General features: G+C 38.6%; 1 protein-coding gene across 1 annotated transcript in view; it reads left to right on the forward strand.

Annotated features, from left to right (window-relative positions):
• Positions 1 to 17199, forward strand: part of arhgap10 (Rho GTPase activating protein 10) — a 95977-nt gene that overhangs the window by 68029 nt on the left and 10749 nt on the right. Inside the window, exons 19-20 of the mRNA XM_033968437.2 lie at positions 2599 to 2740; positions 4911 to 5082. Of these exons, the coding sequence (XP_033824328.1) occupies positions 2599 to 2740; positions 4911 to 5082 (314 nt within the window). The remainder of the gene's footprint in view (positions 1 to 2598; positions 2741 to 4910; positions 5083 to 17199) is intronic.

Below are 17199 nucleotides of genomic sequence, written 5' to 3' on the forward strand. Positions count from 1 at the left end.
GAGAAAACTAGTAGCGAAACTGGATACTCATTTTAGCATTTGGGTATCGATGCTAAAAGTCACGTTCACAGGACAGAATTGAACCGATCCTGAATGACTTTAGAAGGATCTTGAGCTGTATCAGAAGAAGTATAAGACACGAAGACTAGTACACACCCATGGACCACTATGGAACCTAGTGGACGACTGAGGGATTGCACAAATATAGGACTACATGGCAAAAGAAAGTACTACGGTTTAATGTCTATTGTCTAAAGAGTGTTTTTTTTTTTTAAATTATCATTGTGGTATCGGAATCAGTATTGAGTATCAAATCTACAGTATCGAAATCGAGTTTGAAATTTTAGCACTGCGACAACACTAGCGGTTACGGGAGTCAAACGTATCAAAAATCAGATGCTAATCAATGCTAAAACTAGTATCCAAACTCATTTTTAAGCAAGCGTCAATGCAAAAAAACAAAAACACACACACAGGATTAACAGAAGTTCACAAGTAATCAGATTTTTTCCAATTTATGCACCATAATTGCTGTTCTGTTTTGTGTATGTTGTGTATATTTTGCATATAGCCTCGGTGTACACCAAACACTTGCGCTCTGTTACTGCTTTGGTGTAAATTCGGGGTTAGCTGCATGATCTTAAAACCTTTGAGGTAAGTTTATTATCCAAGCTCACAAGTTGATGCTAGCACGTCATAGTAATAAAAAGAGCAATAAAACTAGAAGAAGCTTGTTTGCTCAATGAAATTTGTCTTTGTTTCATCAGTAGAATTCCCTTTACTTAGTATATATCTGTGATAACAACTTTATTTCTGAAGTTTTGCCAATAACAATAAAACACAGTAATCTAGTTTTTGGACGTTGCTTTTTTCATGCAGTTATAAGCTCCTTTATGACCACGCTTACTCATGTTAAAGAGGGGTATGGTGTGAAATCGATTTTTTTTGTTTAGCTTTTTACCTTGTTTTAAGGTTGTTTCCTCATCAAAAACATGCCTGATGAAATTTTCCATGCATGTTTGAGTAATTTAGCGATCTTTTCAGGACACTGTTCGAACCATAGACTGTTTAAAGAAGTGGATTAAGTGGGTTTGACGTCACCCACAGCGTTCAGCTCCAGTCAAATGAAGCTCATCAAGGCGAGCGGTTATAGTGGCAAATGTGGAGCCGAGTTCCAAATTAGGAATTCCAACCACGAGTATCATAGCAACCAAAGAGCCAATCTGGAGCGAAGCTGTTGAAGGTCACGCCCACACCGCTGGTTTAGCAGAGAGCGGGCACTTAGCAACACTGTCAATCAAACCTGCTGCTTACGCTAGCGGGAGCAGCCTCAGGAAAAGAAGGCCGCTGATTTGTCTCTTATTAATGTTCCTATTTTGATTTACAGACACAACAGCAAATAAAATCACCAGGATCATGTAGAGCGAGATAATATGAATATTTTAAGACCAAAATGACAAGTTTGACAGAAGCAGTTACAGAAAGCCCATGCTCACTTCCTATTTGGAACACGGCGGCTAGGAGGTTAACTATGTCCTTTTATATATAGTCTATGGTTCGAACCCTCCTTACGGTTAGCTGTAATATTCTCTGCAGTGCTCAAGCCTACATCATCTACGCTCCCACACAACGATTCTCTATAAATATACAAAAACATGATTAAAAAACTATTCACAACAACTTGAGAAACCTGATGCACGTTAAATATAAAACATATTTAGTTATTTAATATTATTTTGTTTGCTACATCATTTTGTAGTTTTTTCTTGATATGTTTGATGTTTTCAGTCTGTATTTATAATGTAGAAAATAGTCAACATAAAAAAAACACATTAAATGAGAAGATGTGTCTGAACTTTTGACTGGAAACGATTTTCTAAACTTCACAAATAATCATTTTACTGACTTTATTCTCCATCCACAGTTAAAAAACCGACTATACCAACACGCTGCCTTTCTAAACCGAGCCACACTGAACCGCCATATTGGACAAAACCAGCCCTTTAAGCTGGACACGGTGCCTTTAAATAGAAATGCTCCTTTGTTTGCTTAGTCTCAAATACAATCCCCTTTAAATGCAGTTTTAAGGCGCAATCAATGTGTTATCCCACTGCGGCACGGGTCATGGCTGCCTACCAATGCTCTTTTCTCTCTATCCCTTTCTCCTTCCAATCCCTTAGCAGTAGAGGGGTCATCGGAGGACACGCTACAGGAGTCTAGGCTGCGTTAAAAACACTGTACCTGATTTTCACTGTCTAAAAAAACCTGAAAAACGCAACTACCGGTAGTTCATGTTACACGATCTGCAGTGGTCATGCGTTATTCCTCACATGCGTTCCTCACATCCTAATTATTCAACAGGATGAGGTTATAAGCTTGCGAGGAGTATACAACACCAAGCATGCTAATGTGCACTTCCTGATTATCACACTAAAACGCATATTTGACCTCAAGAACATCCTTTACCATACATCTGTACTGGGGAAAGACGATTTTAGTTTCTCAAATACATGGGAAGAAATAGTGTACAGGGTCTTTAAAACTTTACGATACTTTCTAAATACTTTATGGGGACTGACTGCTCTGTTGTGTATTCAGATTTTTGCAGATGCCCCGGCCTCGTGCCCTCCCTCACCTGCGCAGCCCGTGTTCACCGCTCCCACGAGGCACTCCAAGAAGCAGAGCCGACAGAGCAGGCCGCTGGCAGTCTACAACCCACAGGTCCTAGACATCCAGAATGGTAAGGAATACAAATATATATTGATGTTTTGCAGCTGGCGCCATCAGAATTCCCTGGAGGTGCGATGCTAACTGTAGGCACTGCTCTGTCTGAAGCTCTATTAGACTTTAATCTGAACTTTATTTTAGCACAATCTGACCAGAAAGAGCTGACTCAGTTGGAACTACATCAAGTGAGATGAATTGTGCTGTTTAAACAAGTCGCTCTCAAATAATACCACAGTCACAGGCTAGCTAGCATTAGCCAACAGTTTTTCAATTACTTACTCTCATGTTTTTGTTGAAACTCAAACACTTAAACATGACCATGAAAGCTCGGATTGATCAGACTCCTGCAGATGTGTTTATTAAATCCATTTTTTATTTTTTCTTGAATCTTATAGCTTTTTGGCGGTGTTTGCTAATGTGTGTGCGTGGCTGCTAAACATTCCACCATAGACGTAAATGTAAAACACCCCCAGCACAATGTCACTGCAAAGTATCAACAATGAAGTAGTTTATGTTGTTAAAGGTGCTCTATGTAGCTTTTTTGCTTGTTGTTATGGAGATGTTATTGCTTTGCTTGGAAAATTCTACAGTATGGCTTATCTATTTTGCATTTATTCAACATAATTAACATTTTAGGTCTCCATGGAGATAGATAAGTTCAATGGCATTGTGTGGAACATTCCAGGTGAATTTAATTTATTTAAAGGTCCCGTATTACGCAAAATTGAGAGTTTTAAGCCATGTTGGAATGTTGTTACCTCATCAAAAACAGACCTGGTGTTATGTTTGTTTCATTCACACATGTTTTTGAGGCAGAAACAACATTATAACATAATACGGGCCCTTTAAACGAAAATTGGCAACATTTTTTCATCCAAATTTTGATCAATGCCTAATTAAAAAAACAAACAAGCATATCACTCACAAGTAGACATAACTGATACAAATTTGAGTAACTGTACAGCTGCTATATCTGTGAGTAACAAATTATAAATATGTACAGTGCATTTGTGTAGATTAAACTGCCCATTCACCACTCAAGTTTATGTTAACTTAAAATTCCACATCTTTCTCTCAAATATATCTTAATAATACAGTTTGTTTTTGTTTTTTTTGTTTTTCCTCAACCTCCCATCATTTCCAGAGTGTTTGTCTTTCCTCAGTAGTCCTCTCCCAGGGTCTGGTGTGTCTGCAGTATTATTCTGAACGATCCACACCTCGACATAAGTGCTGCCTGCTCCAACAGTGGTTTGATGTATGCGCTGCCTTGTTGACGCGCCTTGCCTTATCTATTGATAAATTATTCACATGTGTTTTATCAGGCAATGAGCTCTCATCACTCACCAGAACTAGGTCAAGTATTGTGCTCCTCTGAAAGGAAATAACCAGTGTTACTATGAAGTGTGATGTATACTGGGTTATCACTAAATGGGTTTAGGCCAGATTGATGTGTACAACTCAATTCAGACTGGAACAGTTAAGAGACGAGCACAGGCCTGAGTCAACCAGTCAGTCTATTGAGATTATAAAGATTTATATGGGAAAACAGCAGAAAGGAAGAGGTATGCAGTGATTTAACTGAAGATTTGGTACTGAATCTTGCGTTTAACTTGCTTTTTTATCAATACAAATACATTACAATACTACTTTCCTGAATAAATAGTTGTTTTTGCAGTTGTAGTCGTATGAGGGCAGTTCAGCAGATAAACAGATGTATGAAACAGTTTTGAGAGCGCTCGCCACACCCGCTTTTAGGCGATTAATTGATCGGCAGGACATGTCTTTAGTAGAACAAGAATTTCTTTAGGCGACTCCAGCCCTAAATAACATATTTCTAAATAGAGATAGACTTTTAGCATATGGCTATCTGCTTTAAATCTCCAACATGAGCCAATATGTTTCAGTGGACCACCTGACTAAAGGACAGACCCTTAGCTTAATTTGAACATTTTAATTAAGGTGGTACGGCTCAAAATGTGACTACACTGCTCTCTGATGGGTTTGCAGTGAAATAAAGTCATGAATAGGTTTGGTGCCATTTCAAACCATATAACTTGGGTAGAAATGATCAAAACTGCCCGATATATTGGCCTAAAACAATTGGTATCAGCATCATCCATGAAAAAAAATCATATCGGTCAATCTCTATTCCTAAACTCCATGTTGTTTTCCTTGTCCTATAGTGTCCCCAGTGACAGACAACGCGGTGGCCGGTCTAGCCTCCGATGAGACGTCCATGGGCAGTAATGAGTCCATGTCCTCTCAGTCCTCGTCTGCCTCCGCCTCCGAGACCCCCACCGACAAGAGCGACCACACCTCCCTGTCCTGTAGCCTCAGCTCTGGCAACAACTCCAAGTAAGTAACAGTCAACACTTTACTACTAGTATGAAATATCTAATAAAATGCATATAGTAGGCAGTTAAAATTCACTGAAGACCATAACTGTATTAAGATGTTTTATAAGTTTCACTCCCCCTTCAGAGCGCTATCATATTACAATTAGCGTGAAATGAAACTATTGCACATCACATCAGGTTTGTGAAGCTGTAGTGTAGTGTTTTGTGTCATGCTTTTGTATATATATTTACATTTATGTAATAGCTGTGCGAAAGTATGGGTGACGTAGGGTTGTGGGCTGAACTTTGGATAGGATCGTACTGCTAACTGTAATAGGGGTTCAAATAGGGCCTGGGAGAGATTGCTAGATTACCTAAACATTCATGGATGACATCTAAAACCTCTTCAGGCATGTTTCTGATGAGGAAGGAGGGCTTATAACAGGGTAGAAAGCTCCATAAACTCGATTTTGCATAATACCGCCTCTTTAACCTTAAGCTCAATATGAAAAATAAAAAACCTTTTAAATAATTTTGGCCTTTTTGGGATTTGTATTAAGTATGTATTAGTTGTTTTACCTTATAATTATGAGTATTCACGGAAAGAAGGAGCTGTTCCTATGCCATCCTGTAACATTATTCCAAAATAGTAAAAGTTCACTTAACATCATTTGGAATTTAAAAAAATCCCACTTATTCTTTTCATTGCAAGATTACACAGGTATAATATGTGTATTTAATTTTACTTTGATAAAACACTGCACTCTGAAGTAGTATTTGTTTCTACATCTGACACTTGGTAACATGTCACCCTTTGGCATAAATGTTAGGTTGGGAGTTTTGGAGTTTTTGGAGTGGATTGAATAATTGCAATATTTATACAAAGTCTTGCAAGATTGCTCTCAACAATCCTATCTTCTGCCAGTAAAATGTTCCAAAGATGTAATCAAAAATATTGCACAAAAGACTTTATTTTCTTTGTGCTCAGTCCAGACACATTTAGTAAAACTGTCATTAAGGTTTCGAGTGCTCCAAATACACAGCTCCCCTGCATTAAACTATGATTTGCCATACTTATTATTATTATTCAAATACTTTTTTAGAGATCGACATTTTAGAGGTGGTACTCAGATACATTTACTCGAGTAACTTTTTAAAGAACTTGTACTTTTCAGAGTACTGTTCTTACAGCGTACTTTTGCTCCTACTTAAGTCATATTTTTCTTGAAGTAACAGTACTCAGACTTGAGTAAAAGTTTTGGTCTATAGTCTATAAGTGCTGCACTTTTTATGTTGTGAATGTGAAATGATTTGAACATTTGCGTTTCTTGTGCCGCTCTTTCACATATAATTTAGTTCTCATTTTTATGTCTATTATTACCAGATGGTACCAGATTTCTCTATTATTTTGTCCTTATAAGTATAAATCTGACAAATCTCTTACCTGAGTAATGTCCTGGATGGACCTCTGCTTTGTACTTCCACTTGAGTAATATTATTTTGAAGTAACGATACTCTTACTTGAGTAAACTTTTTGGCTACTCTAACCACCTCTGGATGAGATATACATCAAATTAATATCAAATAATTGAATTGAACCTATGCCAAGAGTAACTGTCAGGATGTAGTACCTGATTTATAATTTGAAGTTATCACAAGGACAAAATCATAAATAATGCACAAAATCTGGCATTTTCAAAGGACAGACTTAGAAATTCTTTTTTTTAAAATGGAAGAGTACTGTTACTTCAAACTAAATACTACCAACTAAGAAGAGGTGTTTGAAAAGGGCTCTGAGAAGTACAATTTCTTAAAAAAAAGTTACTCACAGAAATGTAAACAGTAAATAAACAGTACTACCCACCTTTGACTGTAAGAACTACAATGTACTGAGAGGTTTTTAACTGTCAAAAAACTACTGAACAATATGAAACTGTTTTTGTCACTTTTGCCCATAGGTTATTCCCCACTATCCAGACAGCTGGAGGTTCAATTCTCGCTTATTGGCCGTGTGAAAGTGTCAGTATGATTGGAGACAGTTAAAGATTGCCTGGCATTCAGACTGAAATCCTCTGAATAGAATTTGCAATCTGGTCACTACTGCTCCTCAGACAGTGCTGTCCAATCAACTTTGTTTATTTCTGTGACACATGGGAAAGGGCAAGCTCACTGGTCATCTATCATTTAGAACAAAATCGAACTTCTCTCACAAATTAAAAGTGTTTAGTGTTTTGCCCATTGATTCTGCAGAAGTTTCTCTGATTGGCTAATCCACCTGTCAATCACTCCTATTTCAACTCTGGGAGATAAGCTCAACACGACACGTTTTTGTATGGGAAAAGTGTACGGTCTTGATGGTTTAACAGGCCGTTGGTGCGGAGTAATTGCCACTTTTTCATGCGTCAGGGCAGTTGAGGTCACATGAAGGTGCTGTAAGGTCTTAAAAACGTGAAAAAACACAACTGTAGTTCATTTTAAACAGTGTGCAGTGCTCCAAAGTTATTCCTCATTTACCTTATGCTTTCTGACCATCCTATTTATTCAAAGCGCTGAAAACAACGTGGAGTTTTACTAACAGCAACAAGCATGCTAAGGGGCACCTCCTGATATTGCACAATAAAACACTTTCTAATTAAATGGAGACAGCACCCAGCCGACATATTTTGACCTCAAGAGCTGTAATATATCTGAACTGGGGCAAGACAAATTGTGCATGGGAAATAATCTAGTGCATCCCCTTTAAGAAAGAGATTTAAAGTGCTTCCTTTGAGTATTTGGCAAAGCACAATGCAAATCCAATTCTAATTTATTGTTGACATCATCTGTAACTGACGCTTATATTTACGACATCATAAATACTTTATTTGGGAGGATTTCTATAAACTCTTAAGAGGCCTTGTGCACTAAAACATACAAAGACCTCGTTAGTACTCGATTAGCGTTCTGCGTATTATAAAATTAATATAAGGATTTGCCACTTCAAAGTATAAATGTAGTAGTTTAGAAGTCTACCCCACGCCTCGCTCTTGTCTCTCCTCTGCCGTCTCTCTCTTCTTCCTCTTCCTCTCCCCTCTCTCCGAGTCCTTGGTCCGTTTTGTTGTTTCCAGCCCAGGACATGTCTCGAATGCTGATGTGAAACATGAATTATTGGGTTATTCGGCAGATGTTAGACTCTGCTGTGTCATGTCTCCACAATCACCTTGAAGAGGAGCAGTAGGGTATACTTTTTTCAAACACTGCCCTTTTCCCCTCTACATTACCTGAAGACAAACTGTAAAAAGCCTAGTACAATCTGCATAGTGCTAGCAATGGTTTGTTTAATAATTTAGGCTGTTAGCATTAGCCATCGCAGCAGTTTATTAGGCATATTAGAAGTCCTATATTATGCTAAATGCTTTTTATTTTATTTTAATGCTTTCTCTTCTAAAACAGAAGTGATGCTGTCATGCTATGTTTGGTTTCATTTAAACAACTCAAAATGCCTTGTTTCACACTGGATGATGTCATTGGGTGGGAATCCAGGAAGCGCTTCTAAGCTCGCAATAACTAGCTGTGTTTACTCAGCTTCTCTCTGCTGTGACTTTTTTGTGTGCTCAGAAATTATGATTTGCTTGATTGTATTTCTTTCACATCCATCTATAAATCTATTATTTTATTGTGTAAGTGTCCAAATCTAATTTCAAGGCAAAATAATGCAAAATACAGGACTTTCGGCTAATATTAAAGGCAGTGATATCATATCTCCCATTAAACTATTTGTCTCTTTTTTTCCTTTTCTGTCAGATGACCATCCTGATAGTACCAGTTACTAATGCGACATTGTTGGTGAAGTGTCTTGCCCTGGGACACAAAGGCAGTCTCATATTGTGTCATCAGACTTAAGCTAAGCGTCCCCCCATGGCCTGTAGGCTACTATGCAATGCTGGACCCGAGTAACACATCCCTCTTGTCGTTGCCTGAGAAATGACTATAAATTACCATCTCCCCTCGTAAATACTTTGAACATTACAGGCTGCAGCATATAAATCCAGACACAATTCAGTTGGAACATGTAAATCAAAACACGAACATAAATCATGTCTTTTACTGAGTGTATTTATAGACACCACATCTTCCAGTATCTTTTCACTCCATGATTCTCTTACATTACTGTAAAGTTTAAACTTGGCTAGTACATCTTTGTCAATTGTCAGTGGACTATATATAAATGCTTATGCATTCAACACTGAAAATTATATGAATATATACAATATATATGCCAAATACAATCATCATATATATGCTGTAAGGTTCTGGTGTAAGGAAACACGCCAAATTTCTTCTGGTCGTTTATTTTCTGAACACAAGGGCTACTGTAGGCCACAACCCACACCAAAATAAGAGCAAAACAACAGCAGTCTCAACTCACTAGAACCAGTCTCCAAAACAGACCAGGGACTGACCAATACAAACTTCATGTGAACCTGTCGGCATAGCAACAAAGTGTCACATAAAAGCAGCCACATTAACAAAAACAGTAACAAGAACAACAAAAGGAGTCAACTCTGAACTGAACACAAAATATTACATCATTACAATGCTACATACTGTACATACACACTGTACATACACACTGTACATACACACTGTACATACATACTGTACATACACACTGTACATACACACTGTACATACACACTGTACATACACACTGTACATACATACTGTACATACATACTGTACATACATACTGTACATACACACTGTACATACACACTGTATATACACACTGTACATACACACTGTACATACACACTGTACATACACACTGTACATACACACTGTACATACACACTGTACATACACACTGTACATGCATACTGTGCATGCATACTGTGCATACATACTGTACATACTAGGGATGTATCAATCTGATAACTCGTATCGGATATCGACCTCGAAAAAATTGCTGAATGGGATCAAATTCCAAATATCTCTATTAATCAATTGTGTACTGTTCCATCCATGCTGTCTATGTGACCTGTTGGATATAAGAGTATAGGTATGAGAGGAGATACGAGGATTAAAAAATCATGATAAAACACTTTCCAGTTTCCATGAGCCTGTGTAGATAGTGATCTAGTTACAGCATACGGACAGCCCTCTACGTCACTTACAATTGCATAACCCAGAATGTCTCCACTGTGCACAATCCCACATATGGTTCATCATGTTGGAGCAGAGGAAGCACTGACCAGCAGGGGGCCGTAAATCTCAGGGCTGATTTGTTCGGGAGACAGGTGGCCGTGAGTTGGCGGAGTAAATGTTATTGACATTGGAGGGAGATTCATCTTGTTTACCTTATAGTCCTTTATGAATACTCGCACCATATGTCACTGCGGTGTCAGCCTGGCATTGTTCACTTGTAAATCTTTCCATGTTTAGAGCAACGCATGTGGGGCCAGGGCTACAGAGGAGTGGGTCAAAATATAAAATAGAAAAGAATAGAGTAATAGTGTTTGATAAGCATGTACAATATATATGTTACTATTAAAATACCTACAGGTGTTAAAATGCAATGTTTTGCTGCAGTAGAAAGATGATGAAAGGTCTTAGTATAGCCAAGAACACGAAGTCTGTTATTTTAATACTTTTCAGTTCTAAATTAGTGAATTCTGAGATTATAGGTTAATTTGGGAATAATAGTATTATGTCTAAAATACAGCAATACAAATTAATGATAAAGCCATAGTGCCATACATAGACTGTATATATAAATGTACATAGCTAACCTTTTACCATTTACTTTTTTTTCTTTTTTTTTGGGGGGGGGTGGGGGGGGGGGGGTTATGGATTTGTGATTTGTTACCTCAACTAGGAATGATTAAAAAAATGATTTCCTTTAGTTATGTATAGTAATTGCAAATGTAGTGAAACATGTCAATAGTAGTGTTTTTTTTTTTCGTTTTTTTTCTATGATGTCATATTAACCCAACACATCTGAAATTAACCAAACAAATGAAAAGTATATCAATTAAACTTGGCCCTAAGATAGATCCTTGAGGTGCGCCACAGGTAATGCATGCTTGTTACTATGTGATGTACCTACAGGGACTATTGCCTTAACTTGACAACATAAATAACACATTGCAACAAACTCTTGACTAGTTTGACTCTAGACCACTGTACACAATATTTTCTAGATTTCGTATATTAATTGCCTCTGCTCGTAAATGTTTTCTTCGTCTCTTCACTCAGACATGCATTGTAAAAAAAAACAAAAAACCAAAACAGCTAGAGGTAGACAGATTTTTCCAATATTTGCACTTTTTTGGTGTATCGGCTATCGTCCTTAAATCTCCAGCAGAGGCCGACATTTTGTTTGGCACAACCAGCTGGTTAAATATGCATAATGAATATATGCATAGAGCTTTATTTGAACACTTAAATCCATAGAGGGTACTGCAAAAATTCAACTATACACAGCTGTCATATCCAGTTTGTAGTAAATCAAGGTCGTGGTTGAGTTTGTACTAAAATCAAATCATTTGGGGAAAAATACCAACATCCGCTCCACATATCACCTCAAAAATATCGGACTTTGGTTTCTCTGGATTCTAAACAATTGGTATCGGCATCAGCCATGAAAAATATCGAGCGATCTTTAATAACAGCAAATGTTACTGACTTCTGTGTGGAATAGATGTAACCGAATCTGCCCGGTCACACACTAATGCGCTCCCGAGTCGCTATATCATCGGGCAATAACTCTTTTTGGAGCGTGGCATGATTTATCTTCTCCGTCATCTTCCTCGTCGCGCCTCATTTCTCCTCTTCTCCCTAAATACAGTCGCAGTTTGCCTCCAGCCATATCCAAAAGGGTTACCACTCTGCCACCATGCCTTACTTCTCACTACCGGACAGCTGTGAATCATAAAATGGTGGATCAGAGCTGATTTCCTGCCCACCCAAACTTGTAGAGACTGCGAGTTGCGGAGATAGAAGTCTGAGCCAGTACTTTTCACTAGAAACGTCTTTTAAAATCCCTCTTCTGTCTGTGTTGCGCTAGTACAAAGAGTAGCTAGCCCTGAGCTCATCCCTGTGTTAGCTCCCAGACAGGATCAGAGAAGCCTGGAGAGAAAGGTCGAGCATTCCTGCGCTAATCAGAAGCTGCACCACTCTACCATTTTTCTTTCTATAGAGCAAAAAAAAGATTTTTTTTTTTTTTTTTATAAAAAACATAAAGTTTGAATGCATCAGTGGGTCAAATGTTGTCGGACAGGTGCTGTTTGGGGATCGAGGAGGTAAGTAGACTGGAAAAAACAGAAGATCTGAGGCACTGATTTAACTTCTTTATTAAAATCCTTTATTTAGTCAAAAATATTTTACAGGGGAAAAAACGTAATTTATGGTAGAACATTCCAACTAGGGGAGACTTGACATTCCATTATGTGACTTTACTGGTAGTCATCCACCTTGAATGTTCCACAGTATGGCAACATCTATCTTCAAAAACAGGTGTTTTTATTGCTCAAAATAATATCTTGGAAAAGCAGGCATTCTTACTGTAAGCTGGCTTGCCTCTCCACAGATCTGATCTGTAACATGGCATGTTCATTCGTGTCACTTTTCTCCATGGATAAAGATCTTTTCCATACAAAAATTTGATATGTTTTAGTTTTTAAACTCCCTTTCTGTCTCTGTAAGCATTTCATTAGTGATCATGAAAAATCACAACATATTATTGTTATTTTAGCTAGCACATGCAAAAATGCTTATTGACATCCGAGCTAGTCCATTTCGGTTTTGTGTGTTGGTTGACTCTTTGTGGTTCGAGTTGTTACATAAAAAAGGTTTTGGATCATGGTTTTGTGGATCTGCCATCATGTCTGAACTTGGCACTCATCATTTTACACAGAGGTATATAACCTATGTGCTGGGTCTAGGGTGACGTTATTGATTCATGATTTATGCAAAAAGCACCCTCTACCTCCAGGTGTATCTGTGTTGGAACATCGGTTGTTTCTTCATTACTCCGCATTTCAGATAAATAATTGCTTGAACCCCAAATTCAAGGCAAACATTAGCAACAGCTGGATAGGGATGTTGGCAAATGCACCGCTTTTACAGTGTATTTCCACACTAGCCTCATTTACTATATTTAATCATGTTTACAGAAGAGGCTTAACATGGGCAGAAACAACGACCGAGCAATTCAAAGGCCCATGCTATTTTTGTTGGAAGTAATAGCAAACGATTTCCCTCGGTTTGGCTTAGCTGTAATTGTGAAAAGCCATTTTGGGATGAATCCATTTACCTCTGCTACACTGAACCAGTTTCTAGGGCAGCCATTCACTGACTTTGCTGTCTATTGAATGTCATTATTTGGATGTTTACTCTGGGGTGAGATGGATATGCGCACATAAACTATTTTGATTTGCAGTTTGTAGAGAAAATAATGATACTTATATGGCATTATGTTTTGTCCTAATATGTTCTATTTTGGTAGAGCAGCATGCAGTCAAAAAAATTTGAAAATGAAGTTCGTACATGGCAGTGGGTGGGAATGAAGGGGAAACAATTATAACATTATAATTTTTAATAATGGGTTCGCTCTAATGTTTGCTTGTTGAGTTTAGTGGGTTTAGACTATACCTTCTCTGTATTTCAACTAATTTCTTTCCAAATTTTAGGATGGGCATGGCGCAGTGACTTTGGTGAAGGTTGTTATTTCCACATTAGTTTCTAAGTCTTACCTAAGTCCTCTTCTTGGAGCCTGCTTGTTGGCTGTGCTGCTCAGGTCCTGCAGGTGCGGGCTTCCTGGCGGTGACCCAGCAGACAGCGTCCGGCCGGGCCGCGGGTTAATGAGTGGATTTGGTGCACTGCAGCGCCTGTCCCCCATGCTGATGTGGAGCAGCTGAGCTCCACAGTGGCCCTGGCTGCTGCAGAGCTATAAATCACCACGGCCAGAGTCGGAGAGAGCCGGCCGGGATGGAGCAGCACCTCTGGGATGGACAGGCTCAAGTCCCTCGCTCACTAGGGCATAGTATATCCACATCAAATCAAAACTGCAGTTTGAGTTGTTGCAATTATCAAATCAGAGGCTTAATTAGGTAATAGAATGTCTTCTTGTCATTGACATTTTATAGGAAAATCTTGCACTTGTAGTTTGTACATGTTCTGAAATGAAAGGGATTCTATTAATTTATCAATGACATTCTCTCAAATGTGAACGCTCCTGGAGTTGTTTACATTGTGCACTTTGAACAGAATCTCACTTAACACAGTGCAACAATGGCTCAGTGGATAGAGCAGTGGTCCTCTAACCGACAGGTCAGAGGAACGATTCCCACCAAGTGCTGCTGTTATCTGTGGTGTGAGTGTTGGTGGTGGTTTGAGGGGCCAATGGTGGGGCCAGTGGTGTTGATTGGCAGCATCCGTCAGTCTTCCCAGGGGCATCTGTGGCTACAATAGTACTTTACCAGCACTGAGTATAGAGTGAATGAATAATGACTACAGTGCAGCCCTTTATTATTAACAGAATACTAAACATCTAATCTAATCACAATCGCAATACTTGGAAAATTGCATTTTCTTCCAAAACTGTACAGCCCTAACGCTCACCTCACATCTCCTTCTTAAAATGTGTTCCCTCCACCACAGCCAATGTAACGGTCCAGCCCGGCCCCTCCTAGCTGCTCTCTAATTGCCTTTATTAACGTCTCTATGGGAGCGGCAGCTAGGAGCAATTTCCTCATTATGTGCAGTATTAGCACTGGCCCCGGGGCAGGCATGGAGCGCAGAGGGGTGCCTGGCTGTGGCTCTCCTCTGCTCTGCTCCTGTCTGCTCCTGTTGGCTTCTTCAGGACCCCTGCCTCCTCACACTCAGCACAGACACTCCCCATCCCCCACAAGACAGCAGGGCAGACACTTCAGCGCACCAGGCTTTAGTTTACTCTGAAAGTAGCGTCTGTGAGCACACATGGATCAAACTGCACTTATATCACCAACCTTGGCTTTTTAGAACAATATCGTGCAACGTTATATTGAGACACCGAACACACATTACAAGATTCTATAACTGATCCACAGTTCAGTGTGATTCCAGCTTCTATAGATGAATGCTGTTGTTGTGTCCTTGGGCAAGACACTTCGCCCACAGTGTCTGCGTACATTGGTGTATGAATGTTTGAGTAAACAGATGAGTGATTCCTCGATTTAAAGCGCTTTGAGTGCTCTGAAGGTGGAAGAGCACTATCATATTTTCCGAAGTATAAGTCGCACTGGAGTATAAGTCGCACCAGCCAAAAAATGTATAGAAGAAAAAAAAACATATATTTCACATATAAATTGCATCTGAGTGTAAGTCGCACCCCCAGCCAATAAAAATGTACCCCTTTTAACCAAATACTGTTCAAATTCAGACTTTTGTTGTAATTAGCAAGCACTTGGTTCTAGTTATTAATAAAATTTATATGGTTCAACATTTGTGAATTGTACTTTTAAATATTTCTTATGAAAGTAATATGTAATCAATAAGGAAAACTGTTTTTGCCCCTATTTGGGAGTATGACGTGACATTCAAGAATCAGAAAACAACCAATAGTTGTTAAGCCCTATCACACTAACTAAAAATACAAAAAAAAGTTGCTGGTTCAATCCCTCAAGTTATACTGCCGTTACATCCTTGGACAAAACGGTCCAGATCACATTGCTTGTAAGATGTGTTTATAGATTGCAGTTGGTGGTGGTTGGATATTGTGAGCACAGACTGGCAGCACTTAGGTGTGAATGAATGAGTCTTGTAAAAATGTGTGTAAATGTTATTAAAAGAACTCTACACATTTTTTAACATTCGCTCCAGTACAGATATATTGTAAAAGCAAGTCTTAAGGTCAGAATGACACCACTGTGCAGTGTCTGCATTTAGTTAATCGTTAATTATATACTTTTTTTTCCTCTGCACAGCAGGAAGTGTGCTATTAGCATGCTTGTTGCTGTTAGCAGTGGTGCGAGGCAAAAACACTCCGCTCTGGCCTCTGAAAGATCTGAAAAGCTCTTATCAGCTCATCTCAGTGAATAATTGTGATGCTCGGAAGGTGTTAGGAAAGAGAATAACTTTGAATCACTGCAAACAGTTTTAAATGAACTAGTCTTGTTTTTCACATTTTTAATACATTAAAAATCAGGTACGGCTCTCTAACCAGTCCTTTTTACTAATAAAATGAAACGCGCTGCTTGTCCTTTGGTTAATTAGGTCGACACAATCGCACCTGCATTTCAACAAAGCGACTATTTGACCAGTGCCTTGTTGTTCAAACTTAATCTTGGACTGTGGTGGAATAGACTCCCCTGTGCTTCTGGCTCATTAAAGTTGCAGTCTTTTGGTGGTCCAGAAACACCTTGGCTTACAATGTGTTTTCACCTTGTCGCCATAACAACAAGTCGCATTGTTTACAAGTCTGAGTTTCACCATTAGACCTAACCAAATATTTCAACTATTGCTAAAAGTTTTGGTACTTTTGCATTTTTTTACTACAAAAACAACCCGTCAACAACATGGCTTCAAAAGGTAAACTGTAGAAAGATAAACTACATAAACCATGATCCTTCGCTCTACTTCAGTGCTGTCGACATTACAAAATTGCTAGTCTACATGGAGATGTTGTTGTTTTGCCTGGAATGTTCCACAGTATGGCATTTATTTGTAATTTATTTTATTACAGCTGTTTATGAATGTTAAGAAATCACATTCTTTATGCGACTGTCGCCTCTCCTCAGATCTGACCTGTAACTTAAGTGGCCTAGTGGTGCTGCCTGCTTGTCTCCGTGAAGATAGCCATACTGCGGAACATTCAAGCAAAGCAATAACATCTCCATGGCGACAAGCAGGCGGCAAAACCTCCATCAGTAAAAGCTACGTAGTACATTTTTTGGGAGGAACAATTGTGCAATAAATACAATAATTATACCTAAAATCGCCACTTCATTGTATTGTAGCATTTATGTGTTTCAGCGTTCTGTAATATGCAACATTTTTTCTCATTCAAAAGATATAATATTTGGTTTTAAATTGATCACTATGGCAACAGTTCCATTTTTTTACATCATTCTGAAACCCATGGATTGATGTCAGTTCCACAGTTCCTCTAATAGAC

Source organism: Periophthalmus magnuspinnatus, chromosome 1 (assembly GCF_009829125.3).
Source record: "Periophthalmus magnuspinnatus isolate fPerMag1 chromosome 1, fPerMag1.2.pri, whole genome shotgun sequence".
Lineage (NCBI taxonomy): Eukaryota > Metazoa > Chordata > Actinopteri > Gobiiformes > Gobiidae > Periophthalmus > Periophthalmus magnuspinnatus.